This window comes from Chinchilla lanigera, unplaced genomic scaffold (genome assembly GCF_000276665.1).
Source record: "Chinchilla lanigera isolate Chin_1 unplaced genomic scaffold, ChiLan1.0 scaffold00009, whole genome shotgun sequence".
Lineage (NCBI taxonomy): Eukaryota > Metazoa > Chordata > Mammalia > Rodentia > Chinchillidae > Chinchilla > Chinchilla lanigera.
Window position 1 is genome coordinate 27,127,725 of NW_004955410.1, and position 17,317 is coordinate 27,145,041.

Sequence of the window (17,317 nt, forward strand, 5' to 3'; positions counted from 1 at the left end):
TACAGTTTCTCTGATATGAGAAACCAAAAGTACAGTGGTACCTCGGTTCACAGACTTAATTCATTCCACAATTCTGGAAAAGATGGCCACGTTCATGTTCGTGTGGGAAAGATGGCCACATTCCTGTATGTCACCTGATACAGAGTTTGCAAACCAAACCAAAATTTTGCCAAATACTTCTGTTTGTGAACAGTTTGGTTCATGAATCGAGGTGCTTTACCGCTGTATAAATAAAGACCAAAAAAAAGGAAGGGAAAAGGAAACAACAGGGAGATAGACTGTTTATAAATAGGCAGGGGACCAAGAGATGGAGGGAGGGAGAAGTAAGGGAGGGAAGGAGACCTGTCCTGTACATGGAGCACATACCCACAATGAAAACAGTCATTCTGTACTGCAAGAAGATACTAATAAAAAATAGCAACAGAAACTGAGTCAACTAGATTCTTAGTACTAGGTAACCAGGATTGCTGGGTACAGGTGGAGAAAGTAGGCACTGTAGGTTTGATTCTGCTCTGAGAAAATTTCATAATCTTTAGTAAGTATTTAACGTGACACTTAATTTACTGTTTTCAGACTTTTTTTTTTGTCTGCTTGATTTTAATTTGTGTTCTGAACAGTTTCTGGAAGTGAATGTACGCGCGCTAAGTCACTACTGAAACATTTTAATACCTGAAAACTGTGCCTACCAGATTCTCAGGACTATAGGAAAGACTGATGAACAAATGTCAAGAGCTCCAAAAACCAAGAGCATCTGCACAAATTAGGCCAGCTCTTTGCTTGAAATCATTTACATTTAATACCTCTCTCCCTTTCTCTCACTCCCAGTTACGTTTAGTAAGATGTGGTAAGTGAGGGAATTAAATTAATCAGAATTTCTGATCACAATACTTTAGCATCTGTAAGGACAGCAAAAAGCTCATAAACACAGACTTTTTGCACAACCAAAAAATCACGTAATTAGCTTTTCCATCTGTGTCTTCATAAATAGTAAAAGAATTGTTTTGAAACAGATTTGAGTTGGCAAAAAACTGAATAGAAATTAAAAAAAAAAAAAAAGACCTTTAAAGAGCGGCAGAAAGCTTAGTTACCTTGGCCATGTTTCTCCACCAAATCCATAATGCTGATGTCCTTTGCCCATGACACAAGGAGGTTCACATTTGGGCCTGTGTTCCTCAGGGAGCGCAATTGGAATTATCCCCCCATATTCCCTCTCGGCACCCCATGGAAGCCGACATTGTGGGTGTGACTCCCTTAATTCCCGATACCTGTGGGAAAAGAAGAGACTCGTCAGATTGTCCAGCAACAGCTAAGTATGTAGATCATGTTTCCAGAACACAGCATTCTCAGGGTTGATTATGATTGATTCTGGTTATTAAGGTATCATGGGACAGCTAAAAGAATAAGGTCAAATTGCTAAATTCCTATAGATTTTTTTCCCCCATGAGTTGTATTTATTTTTAAAAACAGCTTTACTGAGATATAATTCACATGCCACAGAATTCATCAAAGTGTACAATTCAATGACCTTTACTCACAGATACGTGCAACCACATTTGAGAACATTTCCATGACCTCAAAAAGAAACCCTTTACTGTTAAGCCTTCACCCTCGTATTCTTCCTACCTCCACCCCAGCTCTAAGCAATACTAATATACTTTCTCTAGAGATCTGCCTATTCTGCACATTTCACATATGTGGTCTTATGTGATGAGCTTCATTTAACGTAACAGTTTGGGGGCTCATCCATGTTGTAGCATGTCAGTACTTACCCTTTTTAATGGCTATGTTTTATTCTACCATATGGATGTACCACATTTTGTTTAGCTATTTCTCAGTTGATGGATGTTTGGCTCTTATGAATAATACTGCTATGAATACTTTGTTCAAGTTTTTGTTTGAATTTTTGTTCTTAATTTTCTTGAGAATATATTCGGAAACCTTAAATGGATGAAATGCACAGCTGAGTCATATAGTATGACTGTGTTTAATTTGTTTTAATTTGTTCTGTGTTTAATTTCTTAAGGAAATGTCAAACTCCTCTACAGCAGCCAGTCTATTTTATATTCTCACTGCATTTTTGCCAACACCTGTTATACTCTGTAAAAAATGAAAAAAAATGATAGTCATTTCAATGGGTGTTAAGTGCTCTCTCACTGTAGTTTTGATTTACTTTTTTCCAATGACTGAAAAATAATGGGTATTTCTTCATGTTACTATTGGTCATTTGTATATCTTTTTAGGAAAAATATTTATTCAGATCCTTTGTATAGTTTAATGTTATTTTTGAGTTATGAATTAATATATACTAGACACAACCCTCTTATCAGACATGATATGAAAATATTTTCTCCTGTTCTGTACATTTTACTTTCACTAACTTGATAGCATCCTTTTTTTTTTTTTGTCTCTTTTTGAGACAGGGTCTCCTTATGTAGTTCAGGCTGGCCTTGAGCTCATTTTGTAGCCCAGGCTTGGTCTTGAACTCGCAAGGATCCTCCTGCCTCAGCCTCCTGAGTGCTGGGATTACAGGTGTGCGCCACCACACCCGGTGAAAACACAAGTTTTTACTTTGATGAAGTTCAATTTTTTTTTTTTTTTTTTTATTGCATGGCTTTAGGTGTTGTATGTTAGAACATACTCCCACAGAAAAAATTATGAAGTTATACTCTGACCATTTCTTCTCAGAGTTTTATAGTTGTAGCTCTTACACTCTGGTCTTTGACTCATGAGTTTTTATTTGTTTAGAATTTTTTTTTCTCGGTACCGGAAATCGAACTCATGACCTTGTGTTTGCCAGGCAGGCACTGTGCCATTGAGCTGAATCCCCAGCCCCTTAGTTAATTTTTATGTATGGTATGAGATAAGGGTTCAATTTACTCTTTTAGATGTGGCTATCCAATTGTCCTAGCACTATTTATTGAAAAGATTTCTTCATTTGACGGTCTTGGCTACAGATTTATCATGACTTTTTAAAAAATGGGGAGTATTATAAAAGAATAGTACTAAAATATATATATTTTTTATTTTAAAGAGAAAAGAACAAAAACAACAAAAACAGACATAAACAAAACATAAAAACAGTAAAAATGATACACAATTTCAAAACAAAGTGATAGGAAATTAACAATGGTTCCTGTATTACATATTGCTATCTTCAAAGTGGTTACTCAGATAACCAGATCTAGGCGTGTAAGATTGAGCAAATAATTAAACATTAACTGTTCCTTTCAATAAACCAATAGAACTTAGTAGTGTAATCACCTTAGCTATCTTGTGTGTGTGTGTGTATATATATATATATACATATACGTATTTTTTTCTCTTCCTTATTTCAAGTGCTAATATTATAAAGGAGCTGTTTGCTCCTTAGGCAGTTCAGTGAAGTTTCAGCAGGCTCATAAATGCTGCCCGGACACGGTCTCTGGAGGAAAATGAGGAACTGTTTTGCATCTGGGTCAATGTGTTGCTGGACAGAAACAATGAAAAAGGAACCCAAAGTCAGGAGACCATGACACTTTGAAGTGCCACTCCATCTTCATCCTGGCAATTTGGATGCATCTGGGGGAATTCCACAAAGCTTGGATTTGTAACAACTTGAGGACTTACTTAGACCTTAAGGGCTCTGAAAAGAGGACTGACATTGACTATGCTAGCACAGCTGACGCTGAGCTCAGAAATGTGGGCCATGATAGAGCAGGGTCATGGCACGAAGTGAGGGGTGAGAACAAGGATGATGTGCTGGGAACTCAGGAGCACTTCGAACTATACCATGAGAGTGCTGGAGAGCTAGGCGGAAACGGAGGGAGAGCTCAGAGACAGGCACGGACTGTGGGCTACTATTTCCTTTATACCAGTACAGTTTGGCTTACTTTCCTATGGTAAGTGCTGAAGGAAGAAATAACACTCAGGACTGTTTTATCTCATGAAATCACTAGATTAGAGGGTTGGCAAATTATGCCCTACAGGCCAAAGCCAACCTACAATCTGCTTTTGTAAATACTATTTTATTGGAATACATTTCAGCCACGGTCATTCATTTACGTAATGTTTATAGTCTACAGTTGCTTGTCTTGTAAATGCAGAGTTGAGTGACTGTGACAGGCTGTAAGAACATAAAGTATTTGTCTGGCTCTTTACAGAAAAAGTTTGTGAACCTGTGCGCTAACTAGTCAAGGAGAATCTTGGTGGCCACTGATTGGGGTGCTATAGCAGAGAGGCTGGCGTTTAGGTCTCCGACCTCAAAGACCCCCACCAGCTCTCTGACTATGATCAACAGCCACGGTTTAGGGGACATGACAAGGAAAAAATATTTAAACTCATGTGATTAATGAAATCTAAGCCTTAATAATTAAGTTTGTAAAAGTTACATTTAAATCATGAATGAGTCGATTTCTCAACATGTGACCCCTGTATATTACATTGTCCCAGAAGATGAGCCAGTAGGAAATGTTAATTAATCATGTGGGCTGGCATCTACCTAAAGGTGGTAAATTGCAAAAAATCCATTTAAAATAAAAAAGCAATCCGTAAATGTCATGTTTCACTTCTGAGGCTCCCCCCACTGCTACCTAGCCCCACAACTTCGCTTTATTGTACTCAAAATGTTGTACAGAAGGAATCAATTAGAACAAAATGGAAGTCAGGATGAAATAACATTTTTAATGTTCATTAGTACATGTGTATTAGTACATGATTACATTCATCATGGAGACCTGGTACATGCAGATAACACATCTTAATTCTTTTTACTTCCTCCTACCCTCCCCTTCTCCCAGGAAAAAATAATTTTAAAGCTTAAATAAATCACATTTCCGTAAGAGAGAATAATACTCAAATCGCTGGTGCCGCAATCTGTAGCCACGGAAAATTAAGCAATTTAGCATTTACTTGTTTTGGGGAAGGATACATTTCCTGTGGATGAATTAACATCTCCTTTTGAAATCACTGTAAAAAATTTTGAGTGTCTAATACCAAATACAGAGGGCTAAATTTAGCTAGTAGTTTTTGGCTGGCACAATTAAAGGAAAACTCACAACAAATAAAACACTTATTTAGTTGGCAGAACACGAATACAAAGGAAAATGTCAAGAATCAGAGGTGTGAATGAATCCAGAAGCAAAATGAGAACTGAAAATGAAATCCTAAGTCATTCTCAAGGTTCTTGTTTAACTGACAAGTTTGCCTAATGAATTACAGAACTTCTTAGAGGTAAAGACGAGTCAGAGGAGTAGAAAAGGAGAAAAGAATCTGTGATGATTCTGAGAAGCTATTCCTGCCACTGTTAAATATCCAGTGGGAGAAATATAGACTAGTACATCGCCTACTTATTTACCTACTATTACTAGAGGAGAGCAAGTGACTATGTAGAGTGGCTCTTATAATTGTTCCAAGAGATACAAATGAATAGGGTATTTTAGTACAGGTATAAAGATTAGCTTGCACCTGGACACTGGGTAAGGCCAGGACCATAACTTTGGTTTTCTTAATGTTTTCAGTGCTTTCTGCTAGCTCAATCATTTAAGAAGCTGAAACACTACAAAAATGCTGATTCCTCCAGCCTACTGAAGACCTAGTGAACCAGAGTATGTATGTGTATATATGCACACAGACACATACACACAAATGTTATCCAACTGTGGCATCTGTATTTTTACAAAGTTCCTCAGGTGATTTTGGTGTTCACTGTCTACAGCCAATGCTGGGTAACACTGCGCCTAGACTGTGTTGTCTATTATGAAAAGAAAAAGAAGTATTGTCAGTTGACATGAGGAAATCATTTTACATCACTGTTGAGGTTGGCAGGTTAGTTTAAAATATATTGTCTTGGCCGGGGATATAGCTCAGTGGCACAAGCGCCTGCCTGGCAAGCGCAAGGTCCTGAGTTCAATTCCCAGTACCAAAAAATAGATAAATAAATAAGAAAAAAAATATATTGTCTCGTAAGAGATATATTTGTCCCTTTGAGCATGTTTAGAAAACTAAGCTAACAGCTAATGTAAGCTGGGATTCATGCTTAACATTAGGAAGGGTAACCCTAAAGACCAGGAGCTTTTTGTTTTGCTTTGCTTGTGAGATAGCTTATGGTTTGAGTTGGCAGCCACAGACCCAAACTTGATCTGAAGAAGTAAGTGTCAGGATTGACCACTATTATCCTGTTGACACTCTCCAGAGCGTTCAGAAGAATAACATCAAGGGAAAAGAGAATCTTCTGTAAGCTCTCTGAATGCTTTTTAAGAGGGAGTTAGAGGGGTTCTGAGAACACATAATCATCCTGGCTTCTCAATCTGAGGGCTGCAAAAGGAAAGTATTCACATAAGATAAAAAAGGGAAGGCAAGTTTGAGGTATTAGGAGCCAGGAACACAGCTGTGCCTATATATTGCTTCAAATAATACCTTCTCATAGTTTATAAGCTAGTTGACCATGTGTGTACTTAATTTCATAGTCAGTTAATGAAAACCAGCATTTTTCTTTTTCTTTTTTTTGTCTTTTCGAGACAAGGTCTCGGTACGCAGCTCAGGCCGGCCTTAAGCTCACTTGGTAGCCCAGGCTGGCCTTGAACCTGCAACGGTCCTCCTGCTTTGGCCTCAAAACCAGTACTTTCCTCAAAGTTGTTTCTTTTAAATTCCAAGCCAGTTAATGCATTTTGCAGTTAATCACTAACCAACCACAGGTCCATTCAGGTAGAGGGGATCAACATTTCAGTGAAAAGCCTGACTGCTTTTGAAAAGTACAGTGGATTCAATCAGATATGGCAACCCTTAAAGCTTACTCCGATTCCTTTTTGCCCAAAGATAAAATCCTCACACTGCTGCTTTTGAGCCAGGGACAAATGACCATCCCCAGATCACTGTAAGGAAAGATGAAGCCTAAGATGGCTACACTTCTGGTTCAGCCTGTGGGAGGTGATTTCCAATGGACATTCTACTTTAGCAAGATTTCAGCATAGGCACACTTTGTCGGTCTAGGTGTAAACGTCCATGCTGGCCGGTGTAAATAACTGACACACAGCCAAGACTGTTAATGGCACGAGGACTGGTGAGAGACTAGGTGGCTGAGGACTGCTGGGAGAATGGGCGGGCAGAGGCCTGAGGACTTTGTTGTGAGTGCATGTGACTGAGTGGCACCGAGAATAAGGACATTTTCAGACATTTCCATGACTCTGTCTCTTCTTCGGGCTGCACGAATCTCAAGGGAAGCTCCCAAGTCTGAACTGGTAACAAGACAATCATACATGATCTACACAGTGATGGCGAACCATTTAGAGCTTTCGACGGTACAGTCTCCTGTGGCACACACGCAGTAGGTTTGCCACCACTGTTTCCCCGACTCACGGGAAACTGCCTATCTGATGGCCCTTGGAGGTGAAGTCGGAGCTTTGGGCTGTCACTCTTGTCAGTCAGGTTATAGTGGAGCAGGAGGAGCAGCAAGGACTAAGACGTGACTTGAGTGCTTCTCTAAATGTAAAAATACTCCTCTCCATTAAGTAAAAATGCCAGTTTGCAAAACCTTTTGCTGATTATGATGTTTACATTTTAAAAAATAGGACACAAGTTGAGACATTAACGCAGTGATTATTACTGAATAAAATATAGAGGTTTTCTTTCTTGTGCTTTCATTGTATAATTTTTTTTCTGTTGGAACAATGAAAAATTTGTTTTCTGCATAAAACTCTACGGTTATTTATTTATTTACAGTACTGGAGACTGAACTCAGGCTCTCTGCACTAAGCCACATCCCCAGGCCTTCTTATTTTTTAACTTGAGACAGGGTCTTGTTATGTGTTTAAACTGTCAGGCTGGTGTCAAAATTGTAATCCTCCTGCCTCAGCCTTCCAAGGTTTCAAAATTATTTATAAAAAACACATTAGTTTTGGAGGCTGGGGATTTAGCTCAGCGGCACAGCGCCTGCGTGGCAAGTGCAAGGTTGTGAGTTATATTCCCGGTACCGGAAAAAAAAAAACCCAAAAATAAGAAACACATTAGTTTTACAGTTAAGGAAAAACACTTTTCTTATCAATATAAAGAACACATTTCTACTTTTTTTTTTTGTACAGGGAAACAAGAACACATTTCTAAATTGACATGGATCCATGAGAGATGACCAAGATGGTGAAAGCCTACATGGAAGAAGGAAGAAGACCAAAGTCTGGGAGAACCAGTGCTCAGTCTGGCAAAGAGACCCTTAGAGGCCAAGACACTCTTCCAAGTCTTGAATGGCTGCTAGCCTAGGGTGGATGAACTGTTATTTTGCATGGTTTCAGAGGTAAGAGCCGAAAGTAGCAGGTAATTACTATTCCCATTAGAAGGAAACTCATCTAACAATCAGGAATGGCAAAATGGAATGAACTGTCTCTGGAACTATGATGTTCCATTTTGGAACTGAGATTAGGTGAGATCCTTAAACAAATTCTGAGATTTGGCCAACTGAAATTTAAGAACACAAAACAAGAATACAACTGCACAGGCTGTTGTTTTTTTTTTTTTTTTTTCCATTAAGTATTTTGAAATTTTTGTTTTCCTTCAAAATAATTCAAGTAAATGAAATACAGAAGACAATGACATTAAGATCTCAGGAAATATTCACCTATACCTACTGCTCTATCTGTAAAATGGGGATGTTATGGTTTGTTTCTGGGTGTCCCCCCAAAGTCTCATGCAGTCATGGGGTGGGCTTCTAGAGTTTATGATTGATTCATTGTCCAATGCTGGGATTATGGGTATGAGTGCTATACCTATCCTGGAGTGGGTAGTTTGCATGCAGCGTAAGGGAGGGAAAGAGGCTTATGTTCCCCCTGCCTTTTGCTCTTGTTGCTTTTGCTGTTTTTCCGCTGCCATGAGGTATTGCCCTCTGCCATGTGCCACCTGCCTTGGAGCCAGCTGATTATAGACCGAAACCTCCACAAACTGTGAGCTAAATAAACCTTTCCTTCCATAATTTTGGGCGTTGGGTATTTTGTCTCAGTAATGAGAAAAAAGTAACCAGACAGGGGATAACAGGATTAGTACTGCTGTTGGGAGGATTTAAAGAATTTACTACATATAAAGCCTTTCATACCATGCTGACCCACAATAAAAACTTGGTTTGTTAGGTTCAAAATTTTAATCATAATAATTAATTGTGTTATAGAAGATTTAGGCAAAAAGCTAGAGAGCAACTATGAACAAAAGATTCTGGGAAGAGTTCTGAGAGATAAGGAACCACCACAAAACTCTTTATAAAATAAATAGTTGGTTAACACAGGTTAATTTCTTTCTTTTTTTTTTTTTTTTTTTGGTCTTTTTGAGACAGGGTCTCACTATGCAGTTCAGGCTCGTCTTGAATTCACTTTGCAGCTCAGGCTGGCCTCGAATTTGGAACAGTCCTCCTGCCTCAGCCTCCGGAGTACTGGTGTGCACCACTATGCCTCGCTTTTGCAGATTAATTTCTAAATGAAGAAGTAACCATTCTAGAGTTGAAGATGCAATGGAAGAACATGATGTCTGCTTTTTTCGTATATGGTATGGGCCCAACTCTAAGCTGCTTATGCTGGTCTTCAATTTGGGATCCTCTTGCTTCAGCCTCCCAAACAGTTGGGAATGCAGGTGTCCACCACCACTATCAGCACCATGTCTATCCTCCTGCCTCAGCCTCCCAGGTGCTGTGATTATACATGTGGGAGACCATGCCTGGTTACCCGCTGTCTTTTTATAGTACACAGCAACTTCCCAACTGATGTGGGCACTATAAGACTTAACCATCACCTTTGCCTTCTACATGAAGAGATAAATAGAAGAGCCCCAGAACAAGAAATATTTTTTTCTCACAAAAAGCACAGTATATTAAAACCTTTTAAAACCTGCCTTTTCTGATTTTTGTTTTACCTGTCCCCTGACGCAGTTGGGCGAGTAGCTGTTAGTAGCGGGCTGTGCAGCTGGTTAGAGTAAAAAGTGTCTGACAGTATGTCCGCTCCTTCAAGCTCCTTGCAACAGTAGGGCCTGCCGTTTATTACCTTCATGCTTCTGGGCTAAAGTGGCACAATCTGGAAAAGAAGAAGAGGACAAATTTTGTTTAGGAAACTCTCTTGGTCAGTATCACACTGCCGTAGCCTCAGGGCGGGCAGGAATAGTTTTGTACCGCTAAACTGTTCAACCCACTGATGCACAGATATCAGAGGCTTCCTTTCTCACCGACAGCCTGAGGGCCCTCCAATGTCACATCAGTAATAAACGGCAACTTAATTAAGATCTGTGCAAACGAATTTCAACGGGAACAAATCCACAAAGGGGAAGATGTTTAAACAGTACACAGCCTGCTTGTAGGTTCGCACAAGTCTGCTGCTTCCTAGACATGGCCTGGAATTGAATTACTGCGTTAAATTTAACCCTAACTAGAGAAGAACGCCGTCGGTGATCTTTCTAAAAATCAGGGAGACTGGGCACTCAACAGGCTCAAACGCCGTGCGAAGGGCTCCGCGGAATCCGACAGGAAGACGGTGCACAGGGGAGCGGACTCAGGGCTGCTGAGCGGGACCCCAAAGGTTGCGCGGGAATTCTACTCCCCGGCCCAGGGCTTGGGGCAAAGCCAAGGAGGCGCCTCGGGTTCCAGAGCGGCGCCCGGGGTTCGGACGCACCTGCGACTCCAGGCCGGCGGCGCCCCGCGACCTCGCCTCCCCGCCCCGCTCCCCGGCGCGTAGGATCTCGCCGTAGTCCGCACCCGCGGCCCGGGGCGCCCGTGGGCAGGTGCGGCGGGGAGAGAGAGGGAAGGCGGGCAGGCCGGGGTGGGGTCGAGGGTGCCTGTGACGGCGGCCGTGACCCAGGCACTGGGTAATGCATCCTGCACAGGCGGAGGGGGCGGCCCCGCGGCGGGAGGGCAGCGGCGGGCAGCTCCCAAGAGTCGCGGAGGAGGAAACCGGCTCAAGACCCGGTAGCTGCAAAGACAGGAAGCGGGACCGGAAGTGAGGGAGGAGGGCCAGATTGCAGGAGGGAAGAGAAAGTGGATTTCCGCCAGAGGCCCCGCCCCTCAGCTATGGCCACGCCCCACCCTGACCCCGCCTTCCGCCGCGTCCTCGATCGCGTCCTGCCAGGTCCCCGGCATCCCCACCAGTGCCCTCTGGCGGCGGCGGCGGCGGAGCGTCCCTCTGGAGGTCTGGGCGGAGGAAGAGCTCAGGTCCAGCGGAGGGAGACCCAGGGGAGTTTCACGGCAGAAGGGATTTGCAGACACACCCCTAGAATAGCGTCCTCTCAGAGCCTCGGTTCTTTCTTCTCTAGAAACAGGCGTGGGACAGACGTGGTAACCGGGCAGGTTGGCCCGAGATGTAGTCTTTTACCAACCCAGGACCTTGCACTTACCAGTCAGGTGCTTGTGCCGATGGGTTATATGTCCGGCCTCGCGAACCACATTTCTGCACCTTCAGGAGCTTGAGTTTGAGGGCTGAGCACAGCCTAACACTCCTAGGGAGGAATAGATGCGGAAAGGAGAACCTTTGGTAGTGGGAGGCTAAAACCCAGCCTGCAAGAACCGAGAAGGTGGGGGGAGAAGGACCACCTTTGAGAAGGGAGGTGACAGATGCCTCGGCCACTTTGCGTATTTATAACTTTTAATCAACCAGTGGCTATTCAGCTGTGCTCTGCCTTCCAGTGAGTGTTGACTGACACGCGGGGAAGAAAGGTGCATTGATATGGGCACAGTGGGGAATGTGGGGTCAGGTCCCTCTCCCTACTTGCCCGTCGTCCCTCCCTCTGAGCTTGTAAGGGGAGATCCTGTTGGAGACAGTTGCTTTTGTCTGACACATTTACTCACCACCCCGCATTTCTAATAGAAGGTCATTCTAGCTTTTTGTTTGGGGGCTCCTGTGTTCTGGATCTCCCATTAGCTCTTCTGTAAGCTCAGGCCATTCCCCGGGGGGAATGAGCAGTATATATGGTGCTAACCTCCAGGTTGAGGTAGGTTTGAAATCTTATTTCAGTTCACAGGAGTGTAAAGGGTAGAAAAGTGTAAATATTTCCACCATTGATTTTTTTTCAAATAAAATTTACAGCCAAAAAATATTATCAGATCTTTGTTAAATAATTGTTCTCCTTAGAAATACCTCTCTCTCTGAAAGATTCTGAAGGACATCAGGATTGGATCTATGTGTGTGACTAGCACACGTTATTGTTAGCATTTGTGATTTAAATCTTTCACTTCCGCCAGGTGATGTGTAGGTGGCCCCTACCAAGATCAAATGGCCTTCTACGCATGGATGCTCAAAGTGACTGATTTCTTAGGTAGATCATAGCTAGTGGTGTCAGTCACCTCAGATCACCTTTTTCTACTTCTGGCATTTTAATTTCCTTTTCTCTTCCTCATTTCCCTAACATTCTTTCAAGCTAGAAATATGAAATTTGGGGAATGAAAAATAATATTCCTAGAATACCATGCCTGGGTTTACAAAAATTCCAATTTGTGACTAGACCTTTCAATTTAAAGAATATGCAAGAAGTATATAATAATGTAAAACTTGAATTGTAGTCTACAACCTTTCTTTAAAATCTGTTAGAGAGACCTTCAACAAAGTGGTTTTTGAAAATGAATTAAATAAGATTTTTGAGGAACTCAGTACTTCTTGGCAGATTTTTTAAAATGAAAAAGTCTTTCATTTCAAGAGGCAAAAATATTTCACCTTTTTTGGTGATTTAAAACTATTCAGTTTTGAAACTTTAGGCCTTGCTGGTTCCCGTGTATACATCTACCTACTAGAAAGACAATTAAAATACACAAACAGTCTGCTGGATTTAAAATGAAACTATGAAGCCAGGTGTGGTGGCACACACCTGTAATCCCAGCACTTGGGAGGCTGAGGCAGGAGGATGTCTGCAAGTTCCAGAGCAGCCTAGTCACAAGGTGAGCTCAAGGTCAGCCTGAACTGAGCTCAAGGCCAGCCTGAACGGCACAGCAGGACCCTGTCTCAAAAAAGACAAAAAAAAAAAACCCCAAAAAACAAACAACAACAACAAAAAAAAACTATGGCTCGGTTAAACGACATTTTAATATTACATTTTTGACCTTGAGTAGCTGTCTTAGTCCGTTTTCTCTTTTGCTATAACTGAATGCCACAGAACGGATGTTGATTAGGCTCCCAGTTCTGGAGGTGGGGAAGTCTCAGAATATGATGCCAGTATCTGCTGATGTTGTAGTCAGCGTTTACAAGGGAAAAGATTTAACAGCACACATAATTTATAGGATTATTTTATAGTATTCACCCAAGAGTCAAATTCAAAAGAATGTGGTGGATCTGTCCACACACTAGAGACCCAAAGCTGAGGGTCTGGATCCCACGGCAGTTTCCTGCAGGAGTGCAGCTGAAGACCTAAATGGCAGTGTCCTCCATGAGTCCAGCTGGAGGCTTAGAGCCCATGACAATGTCTCATGCAAGTCTGTATCAAGGATCTGCATGAGGAAGGCCCAAAGGTCAGTAGTGGAAGCCAGAAAGTCTGTGCCAGCAGGATGAAGGATCTGTGCAAGCAGGCTGAGGGATCTGCACTGGAGCCAGGAAGCAACGCTCCAGGTAAAGACCAGAGCACCCTTGAAAAGAACAGCCATACTAAATGATAGCAAAGATCTGAGTTCCTCTGATGATGAGAACAGCTGAGTTCATATTAGGAAAACCAGCATCATAAGCTTATCCAGCAGAATCAACAGCATACCATCTTCCCCTCCTGTTCTTTTTTTTTTTTTTTTTGAGACAGTGTCTCGCTATGCAGTTCAGGCTGGCCTTGAGCTCATTTTGTAGCCTAGGCTGGTCTCGAACTCACAACAATCCTCCTGCCTCAGCCTCCCAAGTGCTCAGATTACAGGGGTGTGCCACCATGCCTGGTTTTTCAGTTCTTTTTTTATGCTGTTGGCAACAATCCCCAGGTGGGCCCTCCCCACCCAGCACCGCGCTGATTCAGTTCACCTGGGTGTCACAAATTCCCTATTAGTTAACCCACCACAGCTGGCATCTTGTAGGTCCCTGCTGCATCAAAGCATGGCAGGTGTCAGTGGATGATGAGACAACAAGGGTACTAGTTCAAGGCTCTTTTCATCTTCTTGTAAAGCCACTGATACTATCATGAGGTGCTCAGCCTCATGACCTCATCTGATCCTGATTACCTCCCAAAGGCCCCACCTTCAATACAATTAAAGTATAAATTTGAGGATAAAGTATTTTTAACACATGAACTTTTATCCTAGAAAGTCATCGTGTTGTATGTTTGATCAAACTACTTACCTGCTACTTTGTGCAGTGTGACCTATATCTCTCCTCATTTCCTCCCCACCCTTATTCCATAATTACTGTTCTGTTCTCTGTCTCTGCACAATATAGTTCAGTCAACCATAGATCACATACAAGAAGGTGGTTGAATAAGACTGTATTGCCTAGTGATGTAGCTGTATTAATTTGTAAAAGTACACTTGGTGATATTTCTACAATGACAAAATTGCCTGATGATGAATTTCTCAGAATATATTCTGTCATTAATTGACATGTGAGTTTTTGCTTTTTTTTTTAGATTCCATATATAAGTGAGATGATGCAATTTATTCCTCTTTCTGGCTTATTTCACTTAGCATAATGTCCTCCAGGCCCATCCATGTTGCAGCAAATGGCAAAAATCTCATTCTTTTTCAGGGCTGAATAATCTATCTATCTATCTATCTATCCAGTTACTTTCTTTATTTTTTCATTGACAAATGCTTAGGTTTACCTTATCTCAGCTACTGTCAATGGTAGTACAACAAACATAAGGGTACAGAAGCCCTTTAAGAGATAGTGATTTCATTTCCATGAGGTGCATGCCCACAGGAGGGATTGCGGGATCATAGGGAAGTTCTACTTCTAATTTGTTTAGAAACTTGTTTTACTGTTTTCCATAATAGCTGTACCAATCTACATTCTGACCAGCAGAGTACATGTGTTCCCTTTTCTCCACACTTCTACCAGCATTTGTTATTTTTCATCTTTTTTGATAAAAGAGATTTAAGGTGGTATCTCATAATGATTTTGATTTATATTTACCAGAAGATAATATTGAATGTATTTTCTTTTTTTCCTGTTGGTTATTTTGTGTCTTCTTTGAAGCAATGTCTATACAGATATTTTGCTCACTTTAAACTGGGTTGTTTTTCCACTATTGAGAGCTGTAAACTCTTTACAAATTTTGAATATTAATATTACAAAATCAAAACATAAATATATACAGAATTATACAGAATCAAAACATAAAACATACTGATATAAAAATAGACAGTAGATCAGTGGAAAATAATAAAAAGACCAGAAATAACGCAAATATGTATAGTCTACTAATATTTGACAGTGCTGTCAAGAGGACATAATGGGGAAAAGATGATCATTGTAATAACCAGTGCTGGGAGCTGGGTGTTTTGGCACATGCCTGTAATCCCAGCTTCTTGGGATGCTGGTGCATTTATACACTTAAGGATGTGTTGGTTACTTTTCTCTCATTGCTGAGACAAAATACCCAATGTTCAAAATGAAGGAAGGAAAGGTTTATTTAGCTCACAGTTTGTGGAGGTTTCAGTCCGTACTCGGCTGGCTCCAAGGCAGAGTGGCACATGGCAGAGGGCAACAGTTCATGGCTGCAGAGGAGCAAAAGCAACAAGAGCAAAAGAGAGGAGTGGCGGCAAGCAACCTCTTTCCCTCACTTACACTGTATGCAAACTACCCGCCCCAAGGCAAGTGTAGCACTCACACTCATAATCCCAGCATTGGACTATGGTTCAATCAAAAAACTCTAGAAGCCCGCCCCCATGACTGCATGAGGCTTTCGGGGGACATCCAGACACAAACCATAACAAAGGCCTACCTGGGTAACTTAACAAAACGTGTGTTTGAAAATTTTTTTAAAAAATGGGTGTTGTAGTTCAGTGCAAAGGTCTTGGGTTCAGTCCCTAGTACCACAAAAAAACCAAATTAAATAAATCAAAATGAATACTGCTAAGAAAAAAATTCCATATGCAAAAGAATGAAATTGGACTCATTTTACACAATACAAAGAAACTAATTCAAAATAAGACCAAATATAAGATCAGAAACTATAAAACACCTAGAAGAGAACACTGGAGAAAAACTACTGAACATTGAATTTAGCAATAACTTTTTGGATACCACACCAAAAACTCAGGCTAGAAAAAGAAAAAGTAAACAAATAGGACCACACCAAACTAAAGAAATTTGCACAGCAAAGGTAACAAAATGAAATGCAACCTATAAATTCAGGAAATATTTATAAATTTGCTGCAGTTCTACTAGATTTTCCTTCATAAGTGATTCATTGCTTTTATCTAACAGTGTTTAAGACTCAGTCCTTGTGTTGGACTTCTGAGATTTTGACTATGATGTGTCATGGGGAACTTGTTGATGGCTATTTGGCATTCTAAACCCCTCATTTATCTGTATGTTTAATACTTTCTCTATAGTTGGAAAGTCTGCTATTATTTCTGCAAGCAGGTCTTTGTACCCCATTTGTATTCTCTTCTGATTTTTTTTTTTTGTTTTTTTCCAGTACCAGGAATTGAACTCATGACCTTGTGCTTGCCAGGCAGGCGCTGTGCCGCTGAGCTAAATCCCCAGCCCCATATTTTCTTGTTTTTAAGGTATCTCTGAATAAGTGGTCTCTGACAGTAGCCCTGTCTTCTAGTTCTGATACTCTTTACTCACATGGGTCACTTCTGCTGCCCATACTTTCAATAGTAAAATATTTATCTCCTAGATTTTAGCTCATCTAGCTTTTTATTAGTGTCTTCTGTAAACTTACTAATCATTTTGTTTATTACATTATTGATTAATTATACTTTCTTCGAGCTTGGCAAGCACCTTATTGATACTTTCTTTTTAACCTCCCTTGTTATCCTTTTGAATAATTTAGTTGTGTGGCTTTTGATTTCCTCTCCCTCAATGCCCCATGGATCAGCTTTGAGGGAGTTGGGAGTTTTTGGAGGCATTTTGCTGCTTTGTCTTCTCATGTTTCTATGTTTTTGTTTGTTTGTTTTGTTTTGTGCTATGACTGGTAGAAGAGTACCTATATGGCAATCTCTTTAGTTAGTGTCTGCTTTTCAGTGATGTACTCTTGGCATGGTTAACTACAGGCCTTTGCCTCTGTCCCAAGATCCAACAACCTCCATTAATTTGGGAGGGGAGGAGGATGCAGTGTAAATGCCTTGGCAACCAGCTCTCTAAGAATTAATTGCATTTAGAGAATACCTATAAATAATAACAGCTATGCCCCACCAACTCCAGCAATAGCAACTAAATCTGCAACAATAATAGCATCAAATTCAAACTGGATATTG

At 41.0% G+C, this 17,317-nt stretch overlaps 1 protein-coding gene across 2 annotated transcripts in view; it reads right to left on the minus strand.

Annotated features, from left to right (window-relative positions):
- LOC102024536 (chromosome unknown open reading frame, human C7orf31) overlaps window positions 1-10,930 on the minus strand; it is a 33,551-nt gene extending 22,621 nt beyond the window's left edge. For both annotated transcript variants that reach the window (XM_005377431.2, XM_005377430.2), the window contains exons 1-3: window positions 10,611-10,930; window positions 9,862-10,019; window positions 1,089-1,265 (exon numbers count right to left, since the gene is read on the minus strand). In XM_005377431.2, coding sequence (XP_005377488.1) covers window positions 1,089-1,265; window positions 9,862-9,995 — 311 coding nt within the window. In that variant the 5' untranslated portion in view covers window positions 9,996-10,019; window positions 10,611-10,930. The remainder of the gene's footprint in view (window positions 1-1,088; window positions 1,266-9,861; window positions 10,020-10,610) is intronic.
- Window positions 10,931-17,317: the final 6,387 nt, after the last annotated feature.